The sequence below is a fragment of the Lagenorhynchus albirostris genome, chromosome 9, assembly GCF_949774975.1.
Source record: "Lagenorhynchus albirostris chromosome 9, mLagAlb1.1, whole genome shotgun sequence".
Classification (NCBI taxonomy): Eukaryota; Metazoa; Chordata; class Mammalia; order Artiodactyla; family Delphinidae; genus Lagenorhynchus; species Lagenorhynchus albirostris.
Window position 1 is genome coordinate 76,345,594 of NC_083103.1, and position 21,139 is coordinate 76,366,732.

Here is a 21,139-nt window from a genome sequence, read left to right on the forward strand (position 1 = left end):
TCTGCTATTCAAATGAGCTTAACCAGAGAACATATGATCCTGTGAAGAAGTGTTGTCCCTGTTTAGTTTAGGACCATGATTCCCTTCACCCAGATCTTCAAGGCAGATTTTTCTCCTTTTATGCCTCAGAGGGCCTGAAATCTGATCATAAGCTGACTTCCCAACTACACTTTCCTATTGTGAAAGAATTACCTGATCTACCTACATGTTTTCCTAGCAGCATCTTTCTTTTTCACTGTAAATAAGTAAACTGACTACTAATAAGCTTCATTTAACCAAGGCCATCTTTCACAGACCAGTAACATGTGAGTGAATGGATAAAACAAGTTCCTCTTATGTACAAAACTGATGACCAGATGCTAGGATGTACTGCACCAAAATGCATTCACACCATGCACTCAGCCTTCTGGCTTCTCTTTCTAACACCACTGTTTAATTGTTAAGTCTTGCACACAGGAAGTATGCAATAGACACTTACTGAGTGAATCAAGTAAATAAAACTGTACTCTGATTTAAAGTCAACTGACAGCTTTTGAGTAGCTAATGGTATACCAGATTACTTTATATATATATATGTGTCCTTCAGAGTCCTTTCACAGAGGTTAATATAGTCACTCTAGTTCACTGATTATTTTAATCTTTCATTCGAGTTATTCCCAGAATTCAGACCATGAAAATATGGTTTGAAAGACCATGGGCCACACTATACTTTAATAATCCTAATGTTTCCCTTATTATACAGTTAGTGAAAACAGTACATGTAATACTGGTGATGCCATCATTCTTGTTTACTTACACACAAATTACATTTTGTAACATTAAAAATGTTGCCACCAAATACAATGTAAAAATTTTCTCTCACTCTTTTTGAGGGTGTGTGGGGATCAAAAATCTAGAGAGATAATAGTGTTTCAATTTAAGAAGCTCACTTAGCTCTTCCCCAAAATGAATAAATTATTGTTGGAATTATGACTGGTTATTTTCTAACTTTGCCAATGACAGTAGAATCTTTTTAAACAATAGAGAACGTACAAAATGCAAACAAAAGAAATATGAACTATATCAACAAACATCAAAGAAATAACCTTTTCCAAATCATAGAAAAACAGAAAAGTTTAAACACATAAACACTCTCTCTCTCTCTCTCTCTCTCTCTCTCTTTCTCTCTCTCTCTCTCTCTCTTTCTCTCTCTCTCTCTCTCTATATATATTTTTTTTTTGCAGTACACGGGCCTCTCACTGTTGTGGCCTCTCGTGTTGCGGAGCACAGGCTCCAGACACGCAGGCTCAGCAGCCATGGCTCATGGGCCCAGCCGCTCCGCGGCATGTGGGATCTTCCCAGACTGGGACACGAACCCGTGTCCCCTGCATCGGCAGTGGACTCTCAACCACTGCGCCACCAGGGAAGAACCAAACACTCATATTTTTAAATAGAAAATGTTTGCCAATGTTATTGTAACATTTTAATTTAATAAAGGTCTATCAAATTTGATAACCACTTTACAGTAACTTAAAAAAAAAAAACATTCAGAACTTTTCTAGTGGAAAAAAATATTACCTGTCCAAGGCTTTTCAGCAAGAATGAAGCTAATAAGAACCTGGGCACTGTGATTTTTGATTTTACTTTATCTTCACTAGAATAGTGAATCTAATTAACTTTTCTCAACATGTGTTTTTTAAAAGATTCAACAAACAGGAATCTATTTTTCTTTCTGTCTCATGTAACCTTGAATTTTCAATAACAATTCATCTATAGTATTTCAAACCTTTCAGGTAGAATAATAACTGAGAAATAATATTAAGGCAAATTGGGAAATGAATTCTTTTTTAAAAAGACTATTAAATTTACTTGGAGACTAAAATGGCATATTATGTTTAATTCTTGATCAGATATTGGAAAAATAAACTGGTCTAAAGGAGTATAAGGATATTATTGGTGTGAAGAGAAAGTAACTTTGGAAAAGGACACAAAGATCAAAAATGTTCTATTTCTAATTATGGGATTAATGCCTCCACAAGTAATTACTACCCATGTATTCTCTTGGCTTTGCACTCTAAGATTTAGCCAGGTGAGAACTGCACCCCTGTAAACTCTTTCAACTGCTTGGCTCCTGTGGAGCTGTGCTGAGAGAGCAAAAGTAGCTTATAAATAAAATGACTGAAATCCTTTCATGATGATATAAGCCAAATTCTCACTGTCTAGGTAAAATTCGAGAAAATAGTGACTGGAGGTTTTTCTATGTTCAAATTATTTGTTTATGTTTAGGAATTTTATTTCTTAATTGACTTTAGATACTCTGCTATACTCAATACTATTTTGATTTGTTATATGAATAGGTACATTCAGTTTTATTTTCAACCATGTGAGGTTGGTTAAATTAGGATTTGGAATGAAGTAGGCACTTCTAAGAAGATGGTCAGTTTGTCTTTTTTCTGAACTACTATATTATCTATGGTTTAACATATTGATTTATGCTAATCCGTAACTATTTCATTATGTAAGTCTTGATTCATCAACAAGACTCAAAATGTTACCTATGTCTTTTGTATTTCCATAGCACACAGTAGGGTCCTAGACAAGTAACATATAATATAGAGTCCTAGATAAATATTTTGAACTGCTGAAACACATACTAAAACACCCTGTTTACACTATATTTAATTTATTGCACAGACTGTTTTATTTAACCACCCACTAGTAAAAAGCCATAGTAAAGTTTTTATTACATGCTATTATATACAAATAATTATTACCTGGCAGTAACTTAGACCACTTGACTACTGAAAGAAGTTGTCTCTCGCCTAGCTGATTCAGACTTGTCAGCAAAGAACTGGAGGTATCAGGTTTGGTGTTGTCATGTCCTGCATAGACCACATCTGGTTCAATGCTCATGAGCAAGTTGATCAGTGGGGGGACCAACTGTAAGTCTTGATTTGGTGAAAAAGTGATTCTCTGGCTTAGGGCTTGGCTTTCATTTGGAATGCCCACCGGCTGTGAGAGAGCAACGGCATCTAGTGCTCTCATAACTCTAACTTTATTGAACTTTTTAAACTTTCGACCTACGGAGAAGAAAAAAGAAAGGAAGGTAATATAAATACATAGAAACTAAATATTCCAGCAGAGAATGATTTTTCTTAAAATTATAGCATTATAGGCTTTGGCATCTATCTGATAAAATGAGATACAATAAGTAAAAATGTTAGGTCTCAGACTTGGATTAAAGAATTAATTACACCAGCGTTCACTGGGCTGATGGGTGTGGGTAATTACACCAGTATCCCATGCAAGGTTATGGAGCTTTGCAGTAACATGTAGAAAAGACAAATGGCTTTTAGCAGAAACCAAGCTCAGTGTTGGTCAATATTCTGACAGGACTGCCTTCCCAAAGTTAATGCTACAGACTACATAATTAAAACATAATATTTAGTAGATGTTGAATCTCCTTTTGAGTTTTATTCTTTTAAGAATCTGTTAAAAGATATGCATATACATATGCAAACCCCACAAAATCTTGTGCACAATTTCAGCAGACTCATGATCATTTGAAATTCCTTGAAATCAATACATGGACTATTATGAGATATAAGGACCCAAAGTTAAGAATCTAATTTCTAAATTAAGGGAGGAGAGAGTCTACATCTTGTGCTGGTCAGGCCACACTGGTATTTCTGGACAATTTCTAGAATTTCTATTTTGCTGAATTGTCGTGTGTTAGGAAGAAAAACAGTCTGACACAGGGAGATGAGTAGAAATCTGCCTCATGAGGACTGGTTGAAGGAGACCAAGATGTAAAACTGGGCCACTGCTGGTTCCCAGGTGCCTTGGAGTGATCAGACGGCAGGCTGGACTACAGCTCCCACCTGCTGTATGACAGACAAGGGCTACTTAACAGTATCAAGTGTCTGTGCTGTTTAAGCCAGGAAAAAAGGCTAAGGAAGGCTTGATAATGGTTTGCAATCATCTGAGCAGAGGCTGCAGTTTGCTGTATCTAATCCTTGTTCTGGCTCATAGACATGTTTTGTTTGGCTCACAATTCTTTCCAGAGTTATGAAAGCATCTCTGAATTAGCTGGGTGGCGACAATCTGTTAAAGCCAAGCTACAGCTTCTGCTTTTGAATGGGGCACAGATACTCCAACACGTCCCGGTTCCTACCACAAACTGGTAGTAGGCCATTGGTCAATTTTCTTAAATCAGGTCACTCTGCCCAATTAAGTTACCTGCCTGGTCTCTGCAAGCATTTGCCTTTGTGATTTCTGAGCTCAAGTATTGTCATAAAGAAAAAGGATTACACTTGTTCTATAAACCACCCCCCTCCAAAGTTGTGTTAGAATGGATAGGTGACAGAGAAACAAATGCCATGGGGTCAATATATAGAAAGCATCCAGAAATGTTTAAGGAGATGTTTCAAACAAGTTTCCTGGGGAAGGAATGAGTTACCAGAGGGAAGGGAAGTAATATTTGTGGAGTATCTACTATATGCCAGGAATTTTATATATGTATCATTTATGCCTCACAACAAGTAGGTATTATTAATTCCATTTGTAAATTGGGAAAATGAAGAGTCAAGAAGATGGCATGCCCAATGTTAGAGTGATAGAGCTTGGGTTATGTGGACTCCGAAGTCCAAACTTTTTCTCACACAATCTCTCTGGCATTTCAGGCAGAGACTTCATGGTCATTTGGTGGGATTCTGGAAAAGAGGTCTAGGCAAGAGATTGTGGGAAAGAGCACAAAAATTGATTCCTTCCAATCCTAAAATACTGTGGTTAGCAGAAAATAAGACATACATCCTATCAGCCCCTTCCCTCCCCAATAATAACTCTAAAATGGTTTTCTTTTTCATTTACTTTAACCCCTTTTCTCTTTTTTATGCCCTTTCAGTTCTGGTTTTATCAGGATTTGATTACACTATGAAACCATGGATTCTTACTGAAAACTAAAGCAAATGTTTTACATTTTGTTCAGTGTAAAAAGTCTTACACCAAAAATAAATTCCAATTTCCTAACATGCTGATTATATATAATGCAGTTTGAATTAATATAGAAATGTTCACATTTCTGCTTGTGATCCAGTCTTTTCATGAGTCCCAGTGAAAAAAAGGGGAGCATGTGATAAAAGCAAAGTTGAAGGATGAATTACAATTGAACTAGATCATTTACATATCTATCTTATGTAATTTAACTTGCAGCTCAAGGGTTTGAAATAAACACTAGCATTTCCATTTTAAAGATGAGGAATAGGTTTATAGAAGCTAAGTAATTGGCCAAGTTTATAGAGATAATAAATGCCAAAGCAGAGATATTAATCAAGGGTTAATTTATTTTATTCTTTCTTTTACTTACTCATAAAACACTGATTGAGTGGTTTCATGTACCAGGCACCGTTTAAGGTCCTGAAACTACAGCTCTGAGTAATCAAACAAGGTATCTGCTTTCATGGGACTTATATTCTGGTGGGAAGATAGAGAGGTCCCGCAAACAAATAAAGAGTAAGATAATACCACACGATAGTATGCACTATGAGTGAAACGTGTAATGTAACAGAGAGTGACTTGAGGGAACAGGACATTAAATAGAACGGTCAGGGAAAGACTATGGTCTTTCCACTAGACCACACTGCTGCCCCTTCACATAGGCTTTATTTCTCTAAATCTGCAGGCTAATGACTCTTCTGGAGCTAATCAAGCAGTGTATGTCAAGGGAGAACTTTGCACACCAGGAGAATTAACTTAAAGAATTGAATAAATGTAAAGTATTATTAAGAGATGTTTTCCTAAAGTGTTAAATTGTTACAATCTTGCCACCTCTACCCTCCACCCCTACAATGAATATGTTTGGTCTTCCCAAAATAAATCTTAAGAGATGTAATAACTCTTCCATTTATCTACAGCTTATGAACATGTGGCATGTGGGAAAAATGAACTTTGGGTTGGTCATATCTGGGTATGAATCCTATCATTTAGAAGCATTATATCTGGGGTGGATTATTTTATTTATCCAAGTATCAGTTTACTCACCTATTAAACATGGCATTTACCTCACAATATCACCATTAGCCTAGGTAAAATAATGTGTAAAAGTATGTGGTGCTTGGCATATAGCAGACACTCACTAATGTTAGCTGTGACTTCAGAAAGAATTGAGAGAGGAAGGGAAACTATAACTTCATTTAGTTTGCATTTTCTGATATTAAAAAGTGTCCCTAATCACCTCTTTTCTCCTCCCTCCAAAACCCAAGCAAACAAACAAACGACAAAGGCTTCTATGGTCAAATATGTTTAAGCAATGCTGTATTAGAAAAGTTAAAGTGATATCCTTACCTTACTTAGTACTGTATCTCAGAACCTTCAATACGTTGTATGGATTATGGATCTCTAAGAGAATAATATTAATATATAGTGTTTCCCAAGTATATCTGTCTTTTTCACTTGATGAAAAACCTGCTAGTATCTCATGAGATTAACAGTTTGGAAAACACTACTTTAGAATATTTTTCTCTATGAGGTTTGCATTTGAGATCAAGCCTATGATTTGGACCTCATTAGTTCCATTGTCAAGCAATGCAGTCACTGATTTTTCTCTTAGCAAGTTAAATAAAATAACTAGCTGTTATTAAAAATAGTTAACCTTAGCTCCTCTTGACATTATATAAAATAGGAACTGTAAAGACACATGTACATCTGCACCAATCTTAATTTTAAATTGCCTTTGTTTCATCATAGAGTAAAATATAAAAAGTATTGTTTTCCTTTAATTCTACCACAACTGGCAACTTTAAGTTAAGGTCCAGAGCCCCAAAGAGGATGAAATTAGATTAAAATTTAGATATATAATTTTTGTAACCACATACACATTTGTAGATACAAATCAGAGTCCCCAAGGGAAGATAATGTTAAGAGAAGAAGAGGGTTAATGAAAAAGTTCCCCTGTTCTTGACAGTGATCGTCAGAGAAGATACCACCTCTTTGTCAGCTTTGTATATTCTCTCCAGTGTCCGGCAGTGCCTCAATAAATCTCTGCTGAATGAATGAAAGAATACATTATTATGTCTTTCTGTAGTTATTCTCTATTGCTGCATTTGTTTCCTTCAGAGCACACAGCCTCCTCCTCTGCTAGGCTAATTGACCCATGAGGATAGGGGCCAGGTCTCTTTTATTTACCAATGTAGACCTGAAGCTTTCCAAACCATCTATCATACAGTGGACTACTAATAAATATTTGTTCAGCTATTGAAGTTATTATTTTGACTTAACCTAGATCTTGAAAAAGGAATATCACAGGAAGAGTACTAAAAAGATAATGTGAACAGCAATGTGATTTTTTTTTTTGATTTGCTGGATTTTATATAAGGTTAGTCTTTCAAAGAAATGATTCCTAGTCTTCATGTATAAAAATCACTATTAAATAATATAACAAACAAATCTATAGAATTTTATATAATTGTTGATTGATTAACTAGATAATGGCAAAAAAGTACTCAGAATTCAGTAAAAATTTAGAATGACTCTGTATTGCAATGTTACTCATGTACTTCTGAAAAATAACAGTACTTGGTGGTTTGGTAACCTAAGTAGAAACTAGGTGTGTGGGCCCAGTAACCACCTCCCACCCACTATTCTCCCACCCCACTGCATCTATCTTCAGAAGCTTTCATTGTTTTGTGGGAAGGAGGGAAGACAGGTTCAAATGCTAGGGATGGGCATGGGGGTATAAGAAAGAAGAGGCGGAGAAGGACTTAATAGTTGTCTTTCATTCAATCTGATGGACATCATTTTGAGGATGGAATCAGATGCAGAGGAACTGATTTTTTGAGGCTTAGGAAAAGAGGAGATCCATCTGGAGAACACTTTCTTTGTAATCAATGTATAATATTGGTACCCCTATACTCTGCTTCCCTCCTGTTACAACGCATGAACTGCGTATGCTCTTACCATTTCAGCACTAAATCTTATTCCTTCTCACCTACTCAATGATTTTTCTCTGAAATCGTCTGCCCTCTTGTCTGCATGATAGTCCCTCTTATGCACAATCCATCCCATGAGGAGAAATTACTCTCTCTACTTCCTCTCCTCCCATTCTCCCTTGAACCCATTCCAGTCAGGTTTTTCTACTACTCCCTACTCCAATAAAATTATTCTTGGCAAGGGCACCAATGATTTCCACTGGTCAAAATACAATGGTCAATACTCAGTACTTATCTTAATCAAACCATCAGTGGTACTTGACACAGTTCATCATTTCCTTCATCTATTCTCTTGGCTTCCACATAACTCACTCTTGTGGCCACTCCTTTAGTCTCTCAGGCTTGCTTTTTACATCTTCTTGACTTCTAGGTCTTGGAGTTCCAGAGCTAAGTCCTCAGACTTCTCTTAGATAGCAACACTCTCTTTATAGGTGTTAGCATCTACTCTTATATCTTTAATGTCACATAGATATGGAATGATTACAAATTTATAACTCCTGCCTCAACTTTTTCTGGGAACTCTAGACTTAACTATCTAATTGTCTATTCAGTATCTCCACTTGTATGTCTAATAACACCCTCCAAAACTTAATATGTTTAAAATAAAACGTTGATACACTTGCCCCAGAACTGCAGCTTCCATTTTTTAACTCCATTTACACACTTGCTCTGGACAAAAACTCTGCTGTCATCCTTGATACTTCACTTATTCTCTCACTTCATATCCAATTCATCAGCAAATCCTGGTGGATGCCATGAAATTATAACCCCAATCCAATCATTTCTCCCCTTTCCACTCTTCCACCATAATTTAAGCCACCACCATCAGAGCTGTATTATTGCTACATGGGCTGGTTGATTTCCCAGCTTTCATCCTTGTACTTCCACAGTCTATTCACTACCCAGCTGAGTGAGACTTTAAAAACTACAGATTATTTTACTCCTGGCTCAAGACTCTCAGTGACCAGTCAGTCTACTTAGAATGAAGTCCAAATTCTTTATCAAACTCTACAAGGCCCAACATAATCTTGCACAGACAGTCTCTTACAGTCTCCCAGCTCCATCCATACTGATGCCCATGTTCTTGGAACTTGTTGAATATGTTCCTACCTCAGGTCTTTACCCTGTTTCCCTTGCCTGAAATTATCTTTCCCTAAATATTTGCAAGATTTGTTCTTCATTTCACTTCAGTTTATGCCCAAATACCACTTTATCACATAGGCTGTTCTTTCTCATCCTATAATTAGATATTTGTAACATATATACCCAGAATACACAATGAATTCCTATAAATCAGAAAGAAAAGTCATGAACAGACATTTTATAGAGGAAGAAAAATAGAAATAGGCAAGAAAAATACAATTGATCTCATTAGTAACCAGAGAAATGCAAATTAAGACCACCATGAAATACAACCTATTCAGAATGGCAAAGACACACAAAAAGGAACTTTCATACAGAGTTGATATGGGGTGTGAACTGGTAAAACTACTTTGAAAACAATTTGGCATTATCTAGTAAAGCCAAGATGAACATATATTATAATCAGAGCATACCTTAACTACAGAAGCTCTTGCACATGAACACCAGGAGACATGTGCCAGAATGTTTATAGCTAAACTGTATGTAGTAGCCTTCAAAGTCGAAACAAACAAGAATATTGTTAAGGGACACATAGAAAATCAGAAAACCTACAGAATTATACAAGGGAATGGAGGACCCTAAATTCAAGCTAGAAGTTTCCTGGAAAAACTGAAAGAATATGACATTCAAACAACATGCAAAGAAAGGATAAAGTATTGCATAATTATTCTTACAGTATATATGACTGAATCTGAATGGATGATGTTCCTATGAGTAGGAATTTATGAGACAAGTGTTAAGAAAGGTTCTTGAGAGAGAAGAGACATATTAGAAATGACAGCTTAAATATAGCCTAATAATAAAAATTCTGAACTATTTTAGCAAAAAACTGGAGAGGAGAGGGAAAACAGTTTCTGAACTTCTTTAGTATGTGTTAATAAAATAATTGGTGAAATGATAAGTCATAGTTACTGTTTAATTCTGATATAATAAAAGAGAAATATAGATTTAATTATGACATCAGGATGGGAATGTAAGCACTAGCAAAATGGAAAAGCAGAGTAAAACTTCCAATTTAACAAGGAGGACTGAATGGGGAAAGTGAAATGAAAAGAAATATGACCAAGCCAGCAAAGTAAGAAAAGGGAAAAGAGGTAATAATGAGGAAGTATCACACACACTGAACAGAAAATGTGTTGGAAGAAATAAAAATTTTATATATTGATTATATCAACAAATATTAATGGACTAAATTTCCCTGTTGACATCAAAGAAGGTCAGCTTGGGTTACAAAATTCTGTTTGTAGTTTTTACAAGAAACACAATAAAAACATAGGAAAGTAAGCTGAAAATTAAAAGATGAGAAAGGTGAGCCAGGAAAATACAAAATGTGGCAAGCAGAAGTAAAAATGTAATAACAGATAAAACAGAATTCAAGTCCAAAGATATTAAAATGAGACAAAGTAGGGATATTAAGAAAGAATAAAAGGTACTCTGCCCTCAAAGATGATATAATTATATGCCTTTAATAGCAAACAATATAATAGTCAAATAATTAAAACAGAAAAATTCTCAAAAAAGAAAAACTTGATAAAAACACAAAGTGGGAATACCCATATATTTCTTTCAAATTTTGTATGTAAATAGGATAATTAATAAGCACAGATATAGAGAATTTAAAAAATAAAATATATACAGGGAATCCTTAATAAGTTGTTAAGAAATGAAAGCTTACTATATTCTTAAATATCATTAAAAATTAAATATTATCATTAAAAATATCAAAATTAACTTGGCACTTCACACTTTTCTAATTAAGTTCTTGATCAAAGAGGAAATTAATGTAAAAGTTATTAATTGTCTAGACATTAACAAAAAGAAGACAACACTTCAAATCAAAACCCATGGGGACTTCCCTGGTGGTCCAGTGGTTGAGAATCCGTCTTGCCATGCAGGGGACGTTGCATTCGATCCCTTGTCGGGGAACTAATGCCACATGCCACAGGGGAACTAAGCCCACATGCCACAACTAGACAGCCTGCATGCTGCAACTACAGAGCCCAAGTGCTCTGGAGCCCACATGCCACAACTAGAGAGAAGCCCGTGCACCACAAAGAAGCAAAGAGCACGCGCGCCACAGTGAAAAATCCTGCATGCCGTAACTAAGACATGACACAGCCAATAAATAAATAAATATTTTTTAAAAAATGGAATGCAGTCAAATATAAAAAATATACACATAGGAGTATATAATTTTGTTGTGGAAAAAGACGGAAAGCAAATGAGCTAAATAAGCATTCAGTTAAGACATTAATAATAAAGAAAAGGTCAAGTAAACCATAAATAAAAGGAGAAAAATGTATCATACGATGTATCATAAAGGAGATATAATTACATATACTAAAATAATTAGAAGAATAAGAAAAAAATATTAAGTGCAACTCTCCTGAAATAAATTTGATAATTCAGGTAATGGAGAGTTTTATGATAGAATATAAATTACCAAAATTGGCTCTGATACCAGTTTCACAGCCCAAGTCTCATCTTCTTTATCAACAAAAAATTTCTGATACCATCTTAAAGCAGAGGAAAAACTCAAAACCTTCCCTGTAGATTTTATGAAGCAACCTTAACCTTAAAGACATCATATTAGAAATAAAGATTAAACTGAACTATGATTATATAGCTAAAAATTCTAAATAAGCCATCAGCAAGTTGAATTCTGCAGAATTAAAAACAGAGCCCTATACTATGTCTCAGTAGAGCTTGTTCTAAGAAAAGGATGGTTAAACATTGAATATATACCACGATAATTCATCACATCAGATCAAAGGGGGAAAAATCACATGATTTTTATCAGTAGATGATAAAAAGGCTGTGAAAGGCAGAACAATAGCTCCTCAAAGATGTCCAGGTTATAATCTCAGGAACCTGTAATTATGTTACATTGGATATCAAAGGAAAGTTAAACTTGCAGATGGAATTAAAGTTGCTAATCAGCTGACATTACACATAAGAGTATCCTGGATTACCGTGGTGGGCCTAATGGAATCACAAGGGTACTTGTGGAAAGAGGGAAGCAGAAGATTCAGATTAAGAGAAATGGCATATTGACAAAGACTTGACTGTTGTTCACTTTGAACATCGATGGGAACTATCAACCAAAGAATCTGGGCAGTCTCTAAAGCTGGAAAATGCCAGGATATGGATTTTCCCCTGGAGCCTCCAAACGGATGCAGTCCTGCTGACACCTTGATTTTAGTCCATTGGGACCCATTTCAGATTTTTGACTTCCAGAATTGTAAGATAATAAATTTGTGTTGTTTTAAGCCACTAAATTTGTGTAATTTGTTACAGCAGCAATAGGAAACTAATGTAAAGGCTTTTTGTTAATTCCTGAGTCAGGAATTCCCTGGTGGTCCAGTGGTCAGGAATACCTGCTTCCACTGCAGGGGGCACAGGTTCTATCCCTGGTCAGGGAACTAAGATCCTGCAAGCCACATTAGGAGTCATCATTACTTTAACAAACCTCAAAGTAAAATAAAGAGATAAACATATAAAGACTATTTATCAAAACCCAACAGCAAACGTTATATTAATAATGAAATACTTTATTTTCAGATAAAATGACTATATATCTAGAAAACTCAAAGGATTACTAATAACCTATCAACGTATTGAGATAATTTAGTTACATGGCTAGAAAGAGCATAAGTTTATAAAAATCACTAGATTTACCACTTCTAATAATTACCACTTGAAAAATAGAAGATATTCTACCACAACATATATAAAAGTTATAAAATACTCAAGAATATATTGAAGAAAAGCATGGGACCTGTATTAAAACTGTAAGATGCTGTCACAGAACACAAAACAAAAATTTGAATTAAGGAAAAGCATATGTTCCTGAATTGGAAACCTTAAAGTGTCAATCCTGCTCAAATTAATACATAATTTTTATACTGTTTCAATCAGAATCCAATGTTTTTTGGAATTAGAAGTGATAGTTTTATTGTTCATTGAGAAGAATAAATGTGTGTTAGAGTAGCCAAGAGAATTTTGTTAAAAGAGCAACTGTGATTTTACTATATGCCATGCTATGTATTAAAATTTATAATAATACTACCATAACCCAAACATGATATTAAACCAAACTATTGAATTATTAATAGTTTCTTGGAATGGATATATGGATCAACAGAATAGAATGCAGAACTCAGAAACATTTACAAAATCCATGTAGTACACCTTAATGTATGTTAAAAGCGGTGGGTGAGAGGCACTTCATTTGGCACACGTGAAGGCTACAGGGAAAGCAAAGAACATAAGTCCTTAAGTCCATTTTCATAATAGAAAGGTAAAAGGACTGCATGGAATAAGGACCACATGGTCCTTATTCCAACTGAATAAGGACCGTGTGGTCACACCAACTACTTTTACCCCATGACCTGGTCTAAATTTGAAGACCAGACAAGAGGTAGAGGAGAGAGAAGTAACGGAAAACTGGGAATTATTTTGGAGTTACTGATTGTATTTGACTGAGCAGAGACAAATGTGCACTTACCATAACATCTTCAAACCTGCTTCCCTGTTTTATTTTTCTTCTTTACATTTATCATCTTCTATCAGGCTACAGTATTTTATGTTATATAATTATTTTGGTAATTACCTCTGTCCTCAATGAAAACGTAAGCTCCTTGATGACAGCACAGTCCCTTGTATATAGTAATACTCAATCATTCTGTTGAATAAGTTAATAATTGCACAGCAACAAAAAAACTTGTTTGCCACAAAGGCTTGAACAATAATCTGGCTTCCTGCAATATTACTTCCACTTCTTGAATAATAGGAATAAATCTAAGTGGAATTTCCCTTCAGTAAAAGACATAATTTAGTGCAGAAGGTCTAGTATATTTCATAGTAGAATGTCTGGGTCACAAATGCCTGCAAACCAGCTGTGTACACCTTTCAAAGTTACATTTATGTCCCCAACCACTGTTTCCCTCTTTCCATACCAAATCAAATAGCTGAGATTTCATGTCTTCTAGCTCAAATTATAAAGGGAAAATCAAACAAGGAAGGAAGTTGAGGGGAACCAGCTAACAATTACTAAGTCCAATAGCAGGCCAAGATAGAATTATATAGACTTAAATGTGTAGTAAGTAGTAGGCATATTGTACAGAATTTAAGCAAAAATATTTTTAGAAATGATAAAAAGGGAATGTAAAATTAAAAATCAGATGAATACAAATTAGAGTAAGAATTGTTGTAGGAAATGGCCTGAAGCAATCCTTTCAACTGTATTTCAAAGATAAAGCGGCATCTAAGTTTCAAGAAATCAAAGAAGAGAAACACAACATTAAATAAAAGATGAAATAAATTACAAAAAAGAATAAGATAAAATGGGAGGTGGCAGAGAAAAAAAATTTTAAATAAAGAAAATTAATATATAAAAATATGTTGCATTTCTACACACTAACAAGAAACTATCAGAAACAGAAATTAAGGAAACAATCCGATTTACCATAGCATCAAAAAGAATAAAATACCTAGGAATAAACCTACTTAAGGAAGTAAAAGACCTGTACTCAGAAAACTATAAAACACTGATGAATGAAATTGATGATGACACAAACAGATGGAAAGATATACCATGTTCTTGGGTTAGAAGCATTAATACTGTTAAAAGGACCATACTACCCAAGGTACTCTACAGATTCAATGCAATCCCTATCAAAATGCTAATGGCATTTTTCATAGAACTAGAAGATATTTTAAAAATTTGTATGGAAACACAAAAGAACCCAAATAGCCAAAACAATCTTGAGAAAGAACAGAGCTGGAAGAATCATGCTCCCTGAGTTTAGACTATACTACAAATCTACAATAATCAAAACAGCATGGTACTGGCACAAAAATAGACACAGAGATCAATGGAATAGAATAGAGAGCCCAGAAATAAACCCACGCACTTTGGTCAGTTAATCTATGACAAAGGAGGCAAGAATATACATGGAGAAAAGACACTCTCTTCAATAAGTGGTGCTGGGAAAACTGGACACCTACATCTAAAAGAATTAAATTAGAACATTCTCTAACACCATATACAAAAATAAACTCAAAATGGATTAAAGACCTAAATGTTAGACCAGAAACCCTAAAACTCATGAGAAAACATAGGCAGAACACTCTTGAACAAAAATCATAGCAATATTTTTTGGATCTGTCTCCTAAAGCAAAGGAAATAAAAGCAAAAATAAACAAATGGGACCTAATTAAACTTAAAAGCTTTTGCATGGCAAAGGAAACCATAAACAAAATGAAAAGACGACCAACTGAATAGGAGAAAATATGTGCAAATGATTTGACTGATAAGGGGTTAATATCCAACATACATAAACAGCTCATACAACTCACCATCAAAAACAAACAACCCCATTAAAAAATGGGCAGAATAACTGAATAGACATTTTTCCAAAGAGGAAACACAAATGTACAATAGGCACATAAAAAGGTGCTCAACATCACTAATCATTGTAGTAATACAAATCAAAACCACAATGAGGTATCATCTCAAATCTGTCAGAATGGCTATCAACAAACAGAACACAAGTAACAAATTCTGGCAAGGATGTGGAGAAAAGGGAACCCTTGTACACTGTTCGTGGGGATGTAAATTGGTGCAGCCACTGTGGAAAACAGTATGAATTTCTCTCAAACAACTAAAAATAGAACTACCATATGACCCAGCAATTCCACTCCTGAGTATATATCTGAAAAAAACCCCAACAAAACACTAATTTGAAAGGATACTTGCACCCCAATGTTCATAGCAGCATTATTTATAATTGCCAAGATATGAAAGCAACTTAAGTGCCCATCAACAAATGAATGGATAAAAAAGATGTGGTATATATATATAATGGAATAGTACTCAGCCATAAAAAATGAAATATTGCCATTTGCAGCAACATGCATGGACTTGGAGGGTATCATGCTAAATGAAATAAGTCAGAGAAAGACAAATACTGTATGATATCACTTATATGTGGAATCTAAAAAATACAACAAACTAGTGAATATGACAAAAAAGAAGCTGACTCACAGGTATGGAGAACAAACTGGTGGTTACCTGTAGGGAGAGGAAAGGGTGGAGGAGCAACATAGGGGTAGGAGATTAAGAGGTACAAACTAGCATGTATAAAATAAACTATAAGAGATTCAAGATGGCGAAAGAGAGGAGGACATGGAGTTCATCTCTCTCCACGGATGCATCAAGAATACACCTATAGATGCAACAGTTCTCACAGAACACCGGCTGAACACTAGCAGAAGACCTTGGACACCAGAAAGGACTATAAAGATCCCTGCATAACTGGGTAGGATGGAAAAAAGAAGGGAGAAGGAGGGGGAGAGGAAGTGGGATGGGACCTGCAGGGGAACTGAAGCAGAGAAGAGATTCCTGAATTCTGGGAAGCCCCCTCTCTGAAGGGGAAATCGATTGGGACAGAAGGGAAGCATATGAGGCTTTTGGAAGAGGGTGAAGCAGCCAATCTGTGGCAGATGGGACAGAGTGAGAAATATACAGATGGTCCGTACCATGGCCCTATGTGCCCCAGACTGAGATGTGTGTTCACAGGTGTGCAAGGGGGCTGGGAGCTGGAGTGTGGGGATTAGAGAACAGGCCTGGAGCAAGAACTACTGTTGGCTGTGGGGAGATGGACTGAGGGGATGGGAGGGAGGAAATCCGCATCAGGGAATGTCTATGGAGGAAGACTGGACTGCCATGGAAGCAGGGCACTACTGCTGAGTCACAAGCAAGGGGAGGAACGACTATTGTAACCTCTCTCTCACCACACGCTAGCGCCAGCTGCTGAGCAATAAAAAAAGCCCCCACATAGCTGGCCATCATGCACCAGATGCAAGGTAATAAAAAAAAAAAAGCATGGCCAGGGCTGGCCCTCAAGTGCTTTATGCTGGGCACCAGAAAAGGCCCTCACTTGGGCAATACCTCTTGCACCTGTGGCCACTGGCTTCCCTGCACATTTGGTGCTTCAGGGGCTCCCGTGATCCAAGCATCAAGCCACCTCTGCTCCCTGTCCTCACTGAGACAGACCCAAGAGCTCTAAGGCAGCCTCAGGACCAGACTCCTGTGGGTGGACCACATGCAGAGGTGGGAATAAAACCAAAGCGGAGCTCCAGGGATGGGGCGACTACGGAATAAGATTGAAAAACTTTCCATCAGCTATACAAGCTTCAGATTAAATCCTCATGATCAGATAGATAGACCCTGAGTCTATGGAATATCTGAGCAGACAATGAGTGTTCCCACAAATGAAAACGGTCTAGCTCTGGCAGCTGTGGACTTTGGGGGCAAGCACACGCAGGAATTGGGCCAGATCAGAGTCTAAGTGATGCCCACAGGGCCCACAGCAGGTCCAGAGACCAGCCCAGAGGCAGAGGAGGGCCTCTTGGGGAGGCAGAGGTCGACTGTGGCTCATGATGTGTGCAAGGACACTTACAGTGGAGACCCCAGGGAAACATAATTATTACTATTAATTTTATTATGTTTTGATTCATTCTGTTGTTGGTTCTAGATTTTTTTCTTCCTTTTTTTTTTAATTTGTTTGTTTGTTGTTTTAGTATTTTTTATTTAGTCTTTTATGACCTCCTTGTTTTGTACCATATTTTTAATTTTTCTGATATATTTCTATATTTACTTTGCTTTTTTGTTGTTCGGTGTTCTTTTCCCTTTTTTTTTTTTCTTCTTTTTCTTTAATATATTTTTTATTTTTCTTATGTTTCCATTTCTACTTTGCTTTTCTGCTGTCCTGTGTTTTTTCCCTTTTTAATTTATTATTTTTTTTCTTTAATCATGTTTATTGGCTTGTTCTATTTCCTTGCTTTATTCTTCAGTTGGCACTTTGCTTTGGTTTGTTTTTAGGTTATGTGTTTTTGTTAGTTTTAATTAGTTTTTGTTAGATTTGTTAGTTTTGTTTGATTTGGTTTTTGAGTTCTTCTACTTCTCTGGTTGTTCTCTTGCTTTCTGTTTTATTTGGTTTGGTTTTTGTTTCTCTTACGTGTGTGTTTCCTTATTTTTGTTTTTATTTGATTTTGTTTTTACCATTTCTTTGGGGTTTTATTTATTTTTTCTTTTTCTTTAATATATTTTCTATTGTATTATTTTAATTTCTATTTCTACGTTGCTTTTCTGTTGTTCTGTCTTCCTTCCCCTTACTCTTTTCTGTTTTTCTTTATATTTCTTATCATTTTTGTTGGTTTGCTTTCTTTGCTTCATTCTCCACTTGGCGCTCTGCTTTGGTTTTGTTTTTTGGTTTTATGTTTTTGTCAGTTTTCTTTTTAATTGTTTGATTTCATTCTTGGGTTCTTTTGCTTGTCTGGTTGTTCTCTTGCCTTTCTACTTATTTGGTTCTGTTTTCATTTCTTTTGTGTGCGTGTGTATTTCCTTGCTCTTGTTTTTGTTTGCTTGATTTTACTTTTTACCATTTGTCTGGGGTTTTGTTAGTCTTTTCTTTCCTTTTATTCCCCTTTATTGCTGGGATGAGAGACTTCTGGGGTCTTGGTTCCTCGACCAGAAGTTGGGCCTGAGGTTCTGGGGTGCGAGCACCAAGTCCAGGACTCTGGGCCACTAGAGAATTCCTAGCCCCAGTGAAGATTAATCACCAAAAGCTTTCACAGAGGCCTCTATCTGAATCCAAGACCGAGCTCCACCCAACTGCCAGCAGCTCCCAGCACTGGATGCCTTACACGAAACAACAAACAAGACAGGGACACAAACCCATCCAATAGCACACAGACTACCTAAAGTCATACTAAGCACACAGACACCCCAAAACATACCACCTGACACAGCCCTGCTTATCAGAGGGCACAAACTCAGCTCCACCCACCAGAATGCAGGCACCAGTCTCTTCCATCAGAAAGCCTACACAAGCCACTGAACCAACCTCACCACCAGGGGCAGAGGACAGAAGCAAGAGGAACTACAACCCTGCAGCCTAAGAAAGGAGACCTCAAGTGCTGTAAATTAGTCAAAATGAGAAGACAGAGAAATATCTTGCAGGCAAAGGAGCAAGATAAAAACCCACAAGATCAAATAAATGAAGAGTAAATAGGCCAACTACCTGAAAAAGAATTCAGAGTAATGATAGTAAACATGATCCAAAATCTCAACAATAGAATAGAGGAAATACTAGAAACATTTAACAAGGACCGAGAAGAACTAAAGAGCAAACAAACAGTAATGAACAACACAATAACTGAAATGAAAAATTTTCAAGAAGGAATCAATAGCAGAATAACTGAGGCAGAAGAACGGATAGGTAAGCTGGAAGATAGAATGGTGGAAATAACTGCAGCAGAGCAGAATAAAGAAAAAAGGATGAAAAGAATGGAGGACAGTCTCAGAGACCTCCGGGACAACATTAAGTGCACTAACGTTCAACTTACAGGGGTGCCAGAAAAAGAAGAAAAAAAGAAAGGGTCTGAGAAAATATTTGAAGAGATTATAGTTGAAAACTTCCCCAACATGGGAAAGGAAATAGTCAATCTAGTCCAGTAAGAGCAGAGAGCCCCATATAGGATAAACCCAAGGAGAAACATGCTGAGACAGATATTAATCAAACTAACAAAAATTAAACAGAAAGAAAAAAATATTAAAAGCAGCAAGGGAAAAGAAATAACATACAAGGGAATCCCCATAACGTTAACAGCTGATCTTTAAGCAGAAACTCTATAGGCAAGAAGGGAGTGGTAAGATATATTTAAAGTGATGAAAGGGAAAAAACTACAACCAAGATTACTCTACCCAGCAAGGATCTCATTCAGATTTGACAGAGAAATCAAAAGCTTTAGAGACAAGCAAAAGTTAAGAGAATTCAGCACCACCAAACCAGCTTTACAACAAATGCTAAAGGAACTTCTCTAGGCAGGAAACACAAGAGAAGGAAAAGATCTACAAAAAGAAACCTAAAACAATTAAGAAAATGGTAATAGGAACAAAGATATCGATAATAACCTTAAATGTAGACAGATTAAATGCCTCAACCAAAAGACGTAGACTGGCTGAATGCATACAAAAACAAGACCCGTATATATGCTGTCTACAAGAGACCCACTTCAGACCTAGGAACACATACAGACTGAAAGTGAGGGGATGGAAAAAGATATTCCATGCAAATGGAAATCAGAAGAAAGCTGGAGGAACAATACTCATATCAGACAAAATAGACTAAAGACTACTACAAGAGACAAGGAAGGACACTATATAATGTTCAAGGGATCAATCCAAGAAGAAGGTATAACAATTGTAAATATCTGTGTACCCAACATAGGAGAACCTCAATACATAAGGCAAATACTAACAGCCATAGAAGGAGAAATTGACAATAACACAAAAATAGGAGGAGACTTTAACACCCCACTTACACCAATGGACAGATCCCCCAAACAGAAAATAAATAAGGAAAACAAATTTTAAATGACACATTAGACCAGATGGACCTAACTGATATTTATAGGATATCCCATCCAAAAATAACAGAATACACTTTCTTATCAAATGCACATGGAACATTCTCCAGGATAGATCACATCTTGGGTCACAAATCAAGCCTCAGTAAATTTAAGAAAATTGAAAACATATCAAGCATCTTTTCTGACTACAATGCCATGAGACTAGATATCGATTACAGGAAAAAAAAATTGTAAAGAAAACAAACACATGGAGACTAAAATATACATTACTAAACAACCAAGAGATCACTGAAGAAATCAAAGAGGAAATCAAAAAATACCTAGAAAAAAATGACAATGAATATACGACCCAAAACCTATAGGATGCAGCAAAAGCAGTTCTAAGAGGGAAGTTTATAGCAATACAATCCTACCTCAAGAAACAAGAAAAATCTTGAATAAACAACCTAACCTTACACCTAAAGCAATTAGAAAAAGAAGAACAAAAAAACCCCAAAGTTAGCAGAAGGAAAGAAATCATAAAGATCAGATCAGAAAGAAATGAAAAAAAAATGAAGGAAATGATAGCAAAGATCAATAAAACTAAAAGCTGG

General features: G+C 36.0%; 1 protein-coding gene across 2 annotated transcripts in view; it reads right to left on the reverse strand.

The window, feature by feature from the left end:
• Positions 1-21,139, reverse strand: part of PGR (progesterone receptor) — a 99,162-nt gene that overhangs the window by 25,375 nt on the left and 52,648 nt on the right. The window contains exon 4 of one of the 2 annotated variants that reach the window (XM_060160266.1): positions 2,754-3,059. The exons of the other annotated variant lie outside the window; for it this stretch is intronic. Coding sequence (XP_060016249.1) covers positions 2,754-3,059 — 306 coding nt within the window. The remainder of the gene's footprint in view (positions 1-2,753; positions 3,060-21,139) is intronic. 2 annotated transcript variants of the gene reach the window in all.